Consider the following 13,578-nt stretch of genomic DNA (forward strand, 5'->3'; position numbering starts at 1 on the left):
TTGATTTTTTTTTAAAAAAAGTTTATAAGCAATGTAACATATTTATAACTATAATAATTAATGTTTAATTATACACTAATTAGACTTAAAAGATTCATTTCACAAAATAATGTAAAATGTGTAATTCATTATTTTTTAATCTTGGCGTTCTCAGGCCTTGTTTAGATACGAAAAGATTTTAGATTTCGCTACTGTAGCACTTTCGTTTGTTTGTGACAAATATTATTCAATCATGGACTAACTAGGATTAAAAGATTTTATCTCGCGATTTACATATAAACTATGCAATTAGTTATATTTTTATTTATATTTAATATTCCATACATGTGTCGTAAGATTCGATGTGATGGAAATCGTTCCTCGGCCAACGGCGATGCAGGCTGAGCGGCAGCCGGCAGGCGGGCGCACATGTTGGCGAGGCGCCTCGCGGCGAGGAAGACGGTAACGGCCCGGCGAGAACCTAGGTGTTCTTGCATCGCTGCCAAGGAAGCGTCGAAATCGTTTCCCTCTCCGTTGATTTCTCGTCAGACACGTGACAATACTTGTCTCCTTGATAAATCTAATGTCACGTTAAGTTTTTATAGCACTTATTAATATTATGATTAGGAAAACCATCCATAGTTTTAATTTTATTAGGACGGGACAGCCCTACGGTTCCAAAAGGGACTATTGCACATGAAAGCGCTCGGTGGTGGCGTTCAGAAAAAAAAGGGAAGCATCAGACAACAGTCGAGAAAGCCCAAAGCATTTCGCCTGACCCTAACGAGTTGATTGGACGGCGCGTCCCTATCTAATCCTCTGCAGCATCCACACCTTCAAGGAGTCCAGAACAAAGCTGGCCTTCCACTTTATTAATAAAAAAAAGAGATAAAAGCTTACTTTCTGGTTGGCAATGACGTTCGCTGCTTTACATCCCATGGAAATGCTTTGTAGTGATCCCTCTATGAGTTGACGCAACAACATTGCTTATCTGATCACAGTTCACAGAGGTATGTAGTCCAGTATATAGTTGCTATCCTGGACTCCTATAAATTAGGCAATTCTAAACTATCAAAGTTAATTATTTTAAGTTTTAATAAATATAATTAAGTTTTAATAAATTCATATAAAAAACAGTACTACATCTATGCTAAGCTATAAGACATTCTAATAATCTTCAAAACATCTTAAGTTTGACCAAGATATGATAAGATAATAAAATTTATTATATCAACTAAATATCATTAGATTCTCGATTAATTATATTTTCATAGTATATCTATTTGATGTCATAAATCTTCATAATTTTCTCTATAATTTTAGTCAAACTTGAAATATTTTGAATCTCCAAGATTCTTATAATGTCTTATAATTTAGAATGGAGGAAGTATTACCTTTGTTCCATAAAAGATGTCTTTCTTACTTCTTAAAAAGTCAAATATTTTCAGCATAGCTTAAATATATATTGAACATTTCTATGGTAAACACATTTGAAGAACCTGTAAAACTCAATAAAGTATATTAATCAGCCCGAACCCATGGCGACACTCGTTTTGAACCAGTGAGAGTACAAACTTATATGGTTTTGAATACATGTACTATAACAAATCTAATCTAATAATAACTATTTATACCATAATAAATATTACCATTTTTATATAATAAATTTGGTAGTCCTATGCTAGAAGTGTACTCTAGGCCTTGTTTAGTTCACTCTAAAATCCAAAAAGTTTTCAAGATTCTCTGTCACATCAAATCGTTCGGCATATACATAAAGCATTAAATATAGACGAAAATAAAAACTAATTGTACAGTTTAACTATAAATCCCGAGACGAATCTTTTGATCCTAGTTAGTCTATGATTGGACAATATTTGCCACAAACAAACAAAACAAAGTGCTACAGTAGCGAAATCCAAAATATTTTCGCATGTAAACAAGTCTCTATTTTTTTCACGGCGCGGAGTACCATCTAGTCTCTAGTACAAACGTGAGAGACAGCGGTCACTCACTCGTATTTGCCGACGTGCAAACCCACAAAAATGAGCAAAAAAAGATTGAGATGAGCGTTCATCTAACAAGAACCATATATAAAATAAAGTACACCAGAGCCGCGCTCGGCGCTTCCATGGATTCTGACCGCTGATTTTATAAGCACAAACTACAACAAGGGAGAGGAGTTTCCCAATCCCCAACTAGCAAAGCACAGAACAGAGAAAAAAATCTAGTATTTATTCTGTTTCTAAGATGATAATTAGTTGCCCATATAATATGGCAATCAATTAATTGGTACTAGAAGCTTCTACAAGGTGGGGCGGGCCCACTCACCTGGAGTTGGACCCGTCTTGGTCGGACCCGGCACCCTGGTCCGGCCCATTGCAGGGCCGCATAGAATGGTACACGGGCGTGGGCCGGTATATGGGCCATGGGTGCTGGTCCGGCGATGGCTCGTTGCTACTGCTAGGATGCTGCTGTTGTTGCGGATCCGACGCCTCCGTCTTCACCTCCCCTCCGGCGCCGTGGTCCGCCTGTTCGTCGCCGGTGTCGTCGTCGTCGCGCATCCGCTTCAGCCCGATGGAGACGCCGAACAGCCTCGCGGCCTGGTCGGGGTCCGCGTCGGCGACGAGGCCCGCGGCCGCGGTGGCAAGACCCGGGCACGCGGGCATTAGGTCGAGGATCGCCGGGGGGAGGGGCGGAGGCGCGGGTGCGGCCTCCGATGACTCGCCTGAGCAGTTGACGACGGAGGACAGCGCTGCGGAGGCGTCTAGCTGCTGGGAGGAGGCGTACTTGGTCATGAGGAGCAGGATGTTGTTGCAGAGCTTCTTCATCTGCCCGAGCTCGCGGGTCAGCCGCGCGTTCTCCCGGCGGAGGCGCTCGTTCTCCTCGCCCGTGTCGCCGGACGCCGAAGCGCCGCCGGAGGCGCCGGACGCGGCCGCCTGCGGGTGGTCCTCGGCGGATCCGGAGTTGGATGAGAGGACCTGCTCGTCGGTAGAGAGCGCCGGTGAGGCCGGCCGCGTCACCGGCAGCGCCATGGGGATCGGCGCCGCGGCCACCGTCACCGCCCCGGACGCCGCGGCGGCGGCCGCGGTCGCCAGCCCCGCCACTGGCGTAGCCGGAGCCAGCGCTACCTTACGGCGGTGTATGTCGCAGAGAAGGCGCTTCTCCCCACGGCGGAAGAAGTCGTTGGCGAACTCCCACCGGTCGGGCACCATCTTCCTAAATCCCTACGTTACAGCCAAGCAAATCCAAACACATCACTCAGACATGGAGCTCCATGCCGAGCCAAAGCAAGCCCCACCCCCCCCGCAACCCAAACCCGATGGAGGAGGGAATAAGCCAAGCGAGCATCAGGTATCGTACGTAGGTGTTGAGCTGCCGCACGAAGCTGGAGAAGTTGTTGTGCTTGAAATACTTGGGGAGGAGGTCGCGCGCGAACTCCGCCGGCCGCCACACCACGAACGTGGACCCGTCGTCGTTCCACGAGATCACGTCGTCCACCGCCGGGTCGTCCACCAGCTGGTACGTCTTGGTCAGGAACGGCGTCGGCAGCGACCTCTGCCCGGCCGCGTCCGCAGCAAGCGCTGGCGCCGGGGCAGGCGCTGGCGCAGGCGCAGTGGTGTCGCTGCCAACGGCCTCCCCGGGGGCGGCGCCGCCCTGCTCGGCCATCTGGCCAGCGCCCGTAGCCCGGCTGGATCTAAGCCGGCGAAACCGTAGCTTCCAGATGCGGGAAAGAGCGAGGCGCGTTGGGAGGAAGGTACGGATGAGGAAGCCTTCTGGAAGCTTCGATTGCGGATTAGGAAATTTTATACTCCCACCAACGGGAGGAGGACAGGACGGAGAGGAGAGAGGAGAGAGAGACGGTGAGAAAGGTAGCAGCAGCAGCAGCACGAGGAAAAAACCCGACCCACTTCGTGAACCGGACTGCGACAAAAACCACTCGCACCGAGCGAAAGCTTGCCAGATGGTGGGCCCAGGCGCTAGATATCTCGCTGCGGCGCTGTCCCGACCCGTCAGATGTGGCTCCGGCGTGGCACGGACGGCTGGGATCGGAGATAGGGCAGGATTGGGTTCTCTGCGGGCAAGGGGTAGGGTGTAGCAGGGTGGCGGGCGGAGGAAAGTGCGCGAAGGACGGAACGTCACGCCCATTCCTTCTCGAAGGTTCAGGTAGGCGCGGTGGTGGGCCTGGGTGGATGGGACACGTGTCGACTGTCCAACCACGGATGCTTGATGGGAAGTGGATGTTCGGTTGCTAGTCAAGTCTACCAATTTGGCCTCAGAGTATCTCTAACTCTAACAGATTAGCTAAAAAGACTAGCTAAATTTACTGATGTAGCTATTTTCTAAAATATATTTGATAAAAAAAAATATTAGAGTACTTCAATAGACTCTATAAAAAATGGCTAGTGAGATATAGGCTATCCAAAAGTAAAGAGCGAATAAGGTGAGATAGAAAGCTACTAAATTTGAAGAGTCATTTACAGCTGTTGGAGATGTTTTTTCTTCGACAATAGCCAAATTTATCTTTAGAAAATGATTTGGCTTGGAGATGCTTTTAGACCCTTCACCAAAATTCAAAAACTATGGCATATGCATGGAACAATAAATATAGACGAAAATTACTAGACAAATCTTTTGAGCCTAATTAGTATATAATTGAACAATAGTTGTCAAATACAAATGAAAGTGCTACAATCCAAAATCTAAAAACTTTTCACAACTAAACAAGACCTTAATTTCAAAAAAATTCAAAATAGGAACCGTAGCGCTTTTGTTTGTATTTGACGAATATTAAATAATCATTGACTAACTAGGCTCAAACGATACGTCTCGCAAATTATAGATAAACTGTATAATTAATTATTTTTTTATCTATATAGTGCTCCATACATATACTGTAAAATTCGATGTGATAGAGAATCTGAAAAACTTTACAAAATATTTTGAAAACTAAACAAGACCTATATTTTGCTATGTCTAAGTGTGGCAAACTGTTGCTAGCAACCAAACAACCCATGCCTCCTCTCTCTTTTCTTTTTCAATTTATTCTCGTCGTCCTCAACACCCAAATTGGCGCATTTCGGGGTTAAAAATAATATACCTAGAAGATACCGCAGCACGTTAATGTGGGCTCTCTTAAAAATTAAACTATTACATATATATAAATTAAATTATCTATATCTAAATTCTTACATCTATTTTTATTAAAATTAGTTGCATTAAAACGTTATAAGTTAATGAAATAGATGATATGGATGACTTGTATATTGAGGTAGAATTTTGAGTGAAGATTAGGTTTATAAGAGCTCTATAAGAAACTAATAACATATTGAGCTAACGCTAAGAAGAAAACCAAAAACTATTTTTTTATTAAGAAGAGAAAAATAATAATGTTAAAAGCCAAAAGCTTAAGATTAACACAAGAAAAAGACCCTGCATATAAAATTTAAACCAAATAACATTAATTTATAACATTGTTACGAAATTCTTTATAAAAGATATACCCGAGAGAAGAGATACAAGGATATACTCATTCCTTGCTTCTTATTAGTAATCACATCCAAGCTTTGAGTACGCGTGTACAACTCAAATATGTTGAAAGAAAAAGGCTGCCTTTTCTTTCTTCGGTACATAAAAATGGAGGGGGGGGGGATTTGTAACACCTATTTCTAAAATATGAGAAACTATGTTAGACATTGTTTATTGTTTCCATTTTCAAGTTCCAAACCTTTTCAATAAAATAGAAAATGATGTATTAGTGGTGAAATATTGTACATTACCAGCCCATTACAACAATCTTATATGTATTTAGAGAAAGGCGATAAACTGCACATATCAACCCTATATTTTCAGAATGAAATTCTTAAAAATATTCCATGAGGCCTATATCATTACAACAATGATCATATTTTCTTCATTTTCCTCCTCTCCAATGCATACTTGGTGATAGAACTTTATATTACAATCACCTTTTTCTAACCAATCAACATGGGTGTGTTGCTTCTAGCATAAGTCCTTTTGGTTCTCTAGCCTGTCTAGAAATGATCATATTAGTAGAATAGGGAATAGTACTAGAAAACTCAAATAAGAAAACCACATAGAGAGCACTAACTGCGAACATCAGTGTCAATGACAATCACGAATGACAATTGAATGCACTTTCCCTAAAATTATAACAAAAATTATGAATTCCATGCTGTTAACAAAAAAACCGTGCCAAACCATCCGTCTAGAAAACCCATTTTCCCATTTTTGTTTCTATATATTTTGGTGGAAACAGAATCGAGTCTAGAAAATTCTAGTCAAAAAACAAATTGGATATGTAGATGTACAAAAACGAATCAAGACTAAAGGAAATTCAATGAAAACGGCTAGGAACTCCAGCAATATGGATCAGCATATTACGCATAGGGAATTACAAGGGTAGCACATGATGCCACGAGGTTTATATCGGTTTAGGTAGGTGGTACCTTACATCCAGTTTGTAGTGGATCACTTATCACGTATGCTTGAGTTTACAATGGTGTTGATTGTAGCTTGCGGTGTACCGATCAGGGGTCCCTACTGCGCCTTATATGATCTGAGAGACAGGCTTACAAGATCCTAACAGTTTATAAGATATATTTTCTAGTTTGATATTGGGCAAATACAAAAAATATTCTCTATCAAAGTCTGCATCTAAATCCCTTACACCACCTGACTTGTCCACCAAGTTTGGTAATGCGCCTTGGCTTAGTTGGGCTTTATACTATCGTCTTCGGCCCATACCAACAACCATCGGCTAGTATACAGGCGGTGAGGTACCCTAGGTCCATATCACTAACAGCAGAAATACCCTAGTATTTATATTCACAAATCACAATCAACATAAAAATTCAAAAAAGTTTATGAATTCAAAAAAGTTCAACATGTTTAGAAGGTGAGATGTGAGAACACTATTTTTTTGAGGGATGTGAGAATACTAGCTTTGTTTAGGTTGGAGAAGCTTTGATGGGCCGTAGTGGGCCTGGCATGCCTTACAAATTCAGGTCAAATTTGAATCAAATATGGGTCTATTCTGACTACGGAACTGCGCAAATACGAGCACGAAAACATCCATCCCATTTATGTTCTGAGTCCGTGAACTTCCGTCTCGTCTATAAATTCTTTGGAAAATATAAAAACGGTTGGTCAAATGTAGAAAAATGGACGGAGAGAGACGGGAAAAATTCCACCCGGTTTAACCCTAGCTATATAAGCCACATAAAAAAGAAATTAAGTAGGAACAAGCAGGTACATAGTCTCGTATCCGTGACGACGTGGCCTTGAGCTTTTACTAGGTTTCGCGTGAAAAGATTGTTTTTGAGATGCAAAGTTTCAAAAGCTACGTGTTTATTTGAAAACAACCGAGGTCTGTTTAGATCCATAAATTGAAACCAACAGCCAGAAAGTGCTTCTCATTTTATTATTAAATTATTTTTTCAATTTCAATTTCCGGGAACCAATTTTTACTTGAGTTCGTGTAAAATCTTATACAAAACAGGCACGCACTTGACACTGTTGGATTTATTATGGGTTAGACCCATTTAGATTTAATAAATCAATAAACTCTATGGTGTGTAATTATGGACAATATATACATTGTACCAAATAGGAGCAAGTCCAAGGGTTGGAGTGGCTGGCTGATGGTACGGGAGTTTCAACTCAATTATGTGAGAGTTTCAACTCATTATCTGCGGATGTTTCGATAATTAATTGAGGGAGTTTCAGCTCCGCGTGAAAACCCTGATGATGCCCGTCTCTTCAGCCGCCAGTAGGGGAGTCCCTTCCCCTCCTCTCCTCTCCAGCCACAAGGATAAATAGGAGACTCATCTCCTTGGTACAAGAAGAGAGAACATACAGATCACAGTTCCGTTGCAAAGTAGGAATCCCCATCTCGTAACTTCGCGCGCACGGAGGAGCGAGAGGGCAGTTGCCTCCGGAGCCCTTGCCGTTCGAGACCTTGCACGGGGGATCGGCAATTAGGTTTTTGGAGAGCGTCTACGCGACTGCCCAACTCCATTGCTGCTGTTCATCTTCTTCCCGGAGGTCTCTTGGTGTTGCCGGTCGCCGTCTTCTCCTTCCCGGTGATTGGTTCGACGTCTTCACCTTCGTCTCTACTCCATGGCGATCGAGGAAGGACAAAGTTCTGGAAATCTGAATGCGCGAGTCTCAGGGTATGATCTGTTCATCTTCCCTCAGTTTTACGTCGCTCTGTCTCTGTTTGTTTCAGTAGCTCTGTCGTGCAGGTTCAATAGTTGTGTCATACCTATTTTAGTAGGTCTGTTTAGTTGTTTCAGAAGATATCTGTTGTCTGTTCATGTTATGTTTAAGTTCTGCGTATATGTCTCTGTTCTACAGTTCTGTTGTTTCGCTAGTATCTGTTTTTCTATTTCAGTATATCTGTTTATCTGTTTCGATAGTTGTATCATGTTTGGTGCTGTTACAGATAATTATATACCATGCTATGCTTTGATATTTGATTTGCTTTATGGATCATGGTTACATGTCGTAATTATGATTCATGTCATATTTATATTTATCAATAACATCATATATGTCATCATCATATTGTTAATTTATGGAATTAAAATGACATGGAAATTGCCTAATATCCTAACAGACACCACACATTGCTTTGCATATATGGGCCTTGTTTATTTCACCCTAAAAACTAAAATTTTTTCAAGATTCCCCGTCATATCGAATCTTGCTACACATGCATGGAGTATTAAATATAAATAAAAATAAAAACTAATTGCACAGTTTAGTTGTAAATGGCGAGACGAATCTTTTAAGCTTAGTTACTCCATAATAAGACAATGTTTATCAAATAAAAATAAAAATATTATAGGATCAAAATCCAAAAACTTTTTGGATCTAGACAAGTCGTTAATTCGTTATCGTGCTGTCTTTTCTTCTAAGCAAGTACTCTCTGATGTGGGAATGAGCAAAAGGAAGTACAAGACGGTGGGGACACGATCCGAGTCAGAGCGCAGCTTAGTTAACACACCCAAATCTTGGCACGTACCAACCATCTGAAGTCATCACCCGGCCGGTAGCAGCCAATAAACATCACGTATTAAGCTTGGTTCAAAAAAAAATCACGTATTAAGCCGGGAGATCGTATGAAACTTTGTAGGCACATTTAGGTGGTTTTTTTTTTTTACTTATTACATGTTCCACTGATAGGTTGCAAAGAACTACTATGGACAATTCATTCCGGAGTTCTGATGAACCCACTCTATTTTTCGGCACTGCCGCAGTAGCCATACGGGTTCTTCTTGGCCCAGTTCCACTGGTCCCTGCACATCTCCTCGATTCCATACTGGGCTCTGCCGCAGAAATACCACACAGGTATCAACTGATAAAGTGATAAGCTTAGATGATGCAGATAAGAGGTGTCACTGTTCACAGCCATTTACCTCCATCCAAGCTCCCTTCCAGCCTTCTCGGTGGACGCGTAAACCTCCGTCGCGTCACCCGGTCTCCTGGGGCACAACTTGGTGGGAATCTCCTGCAGTTTTGCAGCCAGAGACGTCAGTTTCAGGTCCCTTTCTCCGGATCAGATCATGTAGAGACACGATCCATGCACGGATAGAACCTTGCCGGAGGCCTTCTTGAACGCCGCCACCATCTCCAGAACGGATGTGCCGCGCCCCGTGCCCAGATTGTAGGCCACACAACCTGCACAGGGGGGCACGAGCTAGCATGGTCAAGTACAACTGGATATGATTCGTGAACATGTGGTGGTGCCCAAAATGGTTCGGCGGCGTCGTACCGATATCGGGAGCGTCGAAGAGCTTGTTGAGCGCTGCGATGTGCCCGTCGGCCAGGTCGACGACGTGTATGTAATCCCTGATCTGCAACACCAATCAATCGATCAAAAAGAAATTGATACGGCCAGATACGAACGAATTGTCGACGTCAGTGAGTATCTGTGGCGATTTTGTAGGCAAATTAAACAAAGTGAGGGCGCAGCGCACGCACCGCGGTGCCGTCCCGGGTGGGGTAATCGTGGCCGTAGACGTTGAGCTCGGGGAGCCTGCCGACGGCGACCTGCTGGATGTAGGGCAGCAGGTTGTTGGGTATCCCCTTGGGGTCCTCTCCGATCTCGCCGGAGCTGTGCGCGCCGATGGGGTTGAAGTAGCGCAGCAGGACGATGCTCCACTCCGGGTCCGCGCGGTGGTAGTCACGCGCCATATCCTCCAGGATAAGCTGCGGAAGCAACCCGAAAAAACGACGTGAGGACACGAGAAAAGCGTCGAGCGGCCGTTACACGTCCTGGTCAGCGACCGTGAACCACAACACGCGACGCGATTATTGGCAGTTCCGTCACGGGGATTTTGCTACCTTGGTCCTGCCGTAAGGGTTGGCGGCCTGCAGCTTGGAGTCCTCCACGCATGGGATCTCCTCCGGCCAGCCGTACACGGTGGCGGACGACGAGAACACCAACTGCACACGGACGCGCTCGCGGGGTCAGTCAGTGCCAGTCAGATCGTGGCGATCCAGCAGTAGTACCTTCTTGCAGTTGTGCGCCTTCATGGTCTTGTAGAGGTTGATGGTGCCGACGAGGTTGTTCTCGTAGTACATCTCCGGGTGCGCGACGCTCTCCCCGACGGCCTTCAGCCCGGCGAAGTGGATGACGGCGTCGTACCTGGAAATGGAGGACATCAGCAGCGCATGTGTGGTGTGGTGTGGGGACTCACTTTGTTGTAGAGGTAGAAATCGAAGCGCTGAAAGGGCTTCATCAGAGGATAGAGATCGATTTTGAAAGGGCATGCAGTTTCATGGATGGATCGATCTAGCGCCGTACCTCCTGGCAGAGAACACCTTCTCCAAGTCCTCGGTGCTCCTCAGGTCCCCCTGAAATGCAGCACGGTGAGGCGATCGAGAGAGCAATTCAATCAGCGAGGGGGCGGGGCAAGCAAACAAAGGCTCATGCGAAACAAACAACAACCCGCCGGCGCCCGGCGGCGGCGCGGTTTCGTCACAACGTAACGTACGCGGATGAAGTCGAGGCGGGCGGAGAGCGCGGGCCCGGCGATGAGGCGGACGCGGTCGAGCGCCTCGGGGACGGAGTTGTGGAAGTTGTCGACGACGGTGACGCCGTAGCCCTGCTCCAGGAGGCGCAGCACCGTGTGCGTGCCGATGAACCCGGCGCCGCCCGTCACCAGCACGCTCCTCCTGCCCGCCGCCGCGCCTCCGCCGCCGGCATCCGACCCGCCGATCGCCATGGGACCGACGAGGCGCCGATCGATCTGTCGTCTCCGCCCGCCCGCCCGTGTGGTGTGGTGCGTGGTGTGCGGGTTCTGTTGCACTGGCTGGCACCGGCGGCGCTCGCTATACTAGCTGTAGCTGGGGCCCGACCCCAGCGAGGGGGCCGCGGGGGGATATATATCCCGGTCCGGTGCCGTTGGTGCGCGTGCCGTGCCGTGCCGTGCCGTGGCGAACGAGGCCACAACGCAACGTGACACGGGCTCACGAACGCGGAGGAGGTGTAGCGGAGCGGCGGATCAGATGACGGGACAAACGGGTGGGACTAGTGCCTAGTGGCCGCCGCGCGTTGTGCCCTATGCGACTAATGCTTTGGGCCTGGCTGGCGTTGCGGGTGGTGCGCCGGCTGTACTGTACCCTGTGGGTCGCGTTGCGTTTTTCTTTTCCCTTTCAATTCAACGAGGTCAAGGTCTGTGTGTTTTCGTTGGGAAACGAAGCGAACCCGACGGCGGGCGCCACGCCTTCTTGGCGTCCGTGGCATTCGCTATCGCGGCCGCGGCAGCGAATCCCTTGCCCGATCGGTTCGGCAGGCTCCTTCGTTGCCGCTGTCACCTCGCCTCAACTCGCGTGCCTATCGGCAGATATCGTCGTCTCGTCTCGCCTCATCTCATCCCAAATGATGCGGGGGGTAAGGCCTTGTTTAGTTCTCTAAAAATTTTGCAAAATTTTTCAAATTCTCCATCACATCGAATCTTTAGACGTATGTATGAAGTATTAAATATAGATAAAAATAAAAACTAATTGCACAGTTTGGTCGAAATTGACGAGACGAATCTTTTGAGCATAATTAGTTCATAATTGGACAATATTTGTCAAATACAAACGAAAGTGCTACAGTATCAATTTCTTAAAAAAATTTGGAACTAAACAAGGCCTAAGCAAAGAATCCGGCGGTAGTCAGAAAAAAATTGCCAAAAGGCTAAATCCTTATTGATGCCGTAGTATTAAGAAGAAATGGTAAAATTACAGGTTTAGAATCCATTGCATGTATAGAACCATCATTTAGAAACAAGGGATTCAGAGTGGTGTTTAAAAACAAAGACTATTTTAGCAATACCAATAGCATTCAAAACAATAAAGTTTGTTGCATCCAAACATATAACCAAAACATTAAATAAAACCATAGTATTTTTCTAGAGCTCTAAAAGTACTTTGCATCCAAACATGGCCTATCTGCAAAAATACAACATGCTAGTCTCCTACGGTAATCGAACTCCTCTAAGATTCAATATTTGAGTGACATATAGAGGCAAAGCACAAAACTTATGTGCCTTTTGTCATTAGCTAATCAACTTAAACTTCGAATTTCAAACCATCTGTTATAGTAAATATGAATAGTACAATATTGTATATCCGCGTGAGGCATTAGTCCTATGTAACTTAGGGCACTCCCAATGCTATAAACTACATATAGTTTCTATACCTATTAATTTCTATAGACACTACGTATAGAAACTATGGTCCCAATGGATAGTTTCTATACAATAATTTGTTATCCAATCATATTCGTTCTCTCTCCATTCTCAACCAATCATGTCACTTCATCCCTTGGATCTCGTGTAGACATGGTTTCTAACTTAGACCCAGTTTCTATGATTTTTACTCTCTCTTCAATAACTATTTTACCACATCAGCAAAATGCTTAGGTGACACTGCAATTAATGTCTATAGAAATTATGATAGTTTCTACATTGAGAGTGCTCTTAGGGCAGTCCCAATGGAAGAAACCAAGTAGTTTCTATAGTTTAGGATACCGCATCAAGAAACAACTCCTTCCCAACCCATAGTTTCCATAGCAGTGGTAATACAAAGAATGAATTAAATGCAGCATTTAGAAGAGACGGATCAGCTGTGGCAGAGAAACACGCAGCCACAATTGTGCAGCGATCAATCTTAACATCTCAGATTTCAAATAAAACGGAGGCGTTCCCAGAACAGCTTCGAATTGCAAACGAAATAGTAGTTCAGTTGGGCAACAAAACAACTAAAGTTGCATAACAGATGGCATCATCCATGGACAGGCGATTGCATACAGTAGCGCAACAAAATAACTAAAGTTCATGATATATGATATATTATAGTAGATAAAATAGTAAGCTGCCATCATCAGGTTGCAGGTCATCGGTTTGCACGACATCAGCCAAGATACACCCATCATCTCAGATTGCAGCAGTCCTCCAGAAGCCATCAGGTTCGCAGCATCATCTACAAGTGAAAAAAAATGAGAAACAATGTATGAAAAGAAATCAAACACAAACATAGAGACATATGTATTTGATGCAAACTGAACTACTGTTAGATATGTAC

At 44.7% G+C, this 13,578-nt stretch overlaps 2 protein-coding genes across 2 annotated transcripts; both read right to left on the reverse strand.

Moving 5' to 3' along the window:
* Nucleotides 2,037-3,914, reverse strand: LOC110433170 (heat stress transcription factor B-2c). The gene is made up of 2 exons (XM_021454914.1): nt 3,340-3,914; nt 2,037-3,203 (listed from the first exon to the last, which is right to left on the reverse strand). The coding sequence occupies exons 1-2, from the start codon at nt 3,643-3,645 to the stop codon at nt 2,304-2,306; spliced, it is 1,206 nt and encodes a 401-aa protein (XP_021310589.1). The 5' UTR covers nt 3,646-3,914; the 3' UTR covers nt 2,037-2,303.
* LOC8054881 (UDP-glucose 4-epimerase 3) lies at nt 8,866-11,360 on the reverse strand. The gene is made up of 9 exons (XM_021452554.1): nt 11,001-11,360; nt 10,811-10,860; nt 10,516-10,651; nt 10,348-10,449; nt 9,985-10,212; nt 9,776-9,857; nt 9,599-9,681; nt 9,420-9,511; nt 8,866-9,329 (listed from the first exon to the last, which is right to left on the reverse strand). The coding sequence occupies exons 1-9, from the start codon at nt 11,229-11,231 to the stop codon at nt 9,239-9,241; spliced, it is 1,095 nt and encodes a 364-aa protein (XP_021308229.1). The 5' UTR covers nt 11,232-11,360; the 3' UTR covers nt 8,866-9,238.

This window comes from Sorghum bicolor, chromosome 2, assembly GCF_000003195.3.
Source record: "Sorghum bicolor cultivar BTx623 chromosome 2, Sorghum_bicolor_NCBIv3, whole genome shotgun sequence".
Lineage (NCBI taxonomy): Eukaryota > Viridiplantae > Streptophyta > Magnoliopsida > Poales > Poaceae > Sorghum > Sorghum bicolor.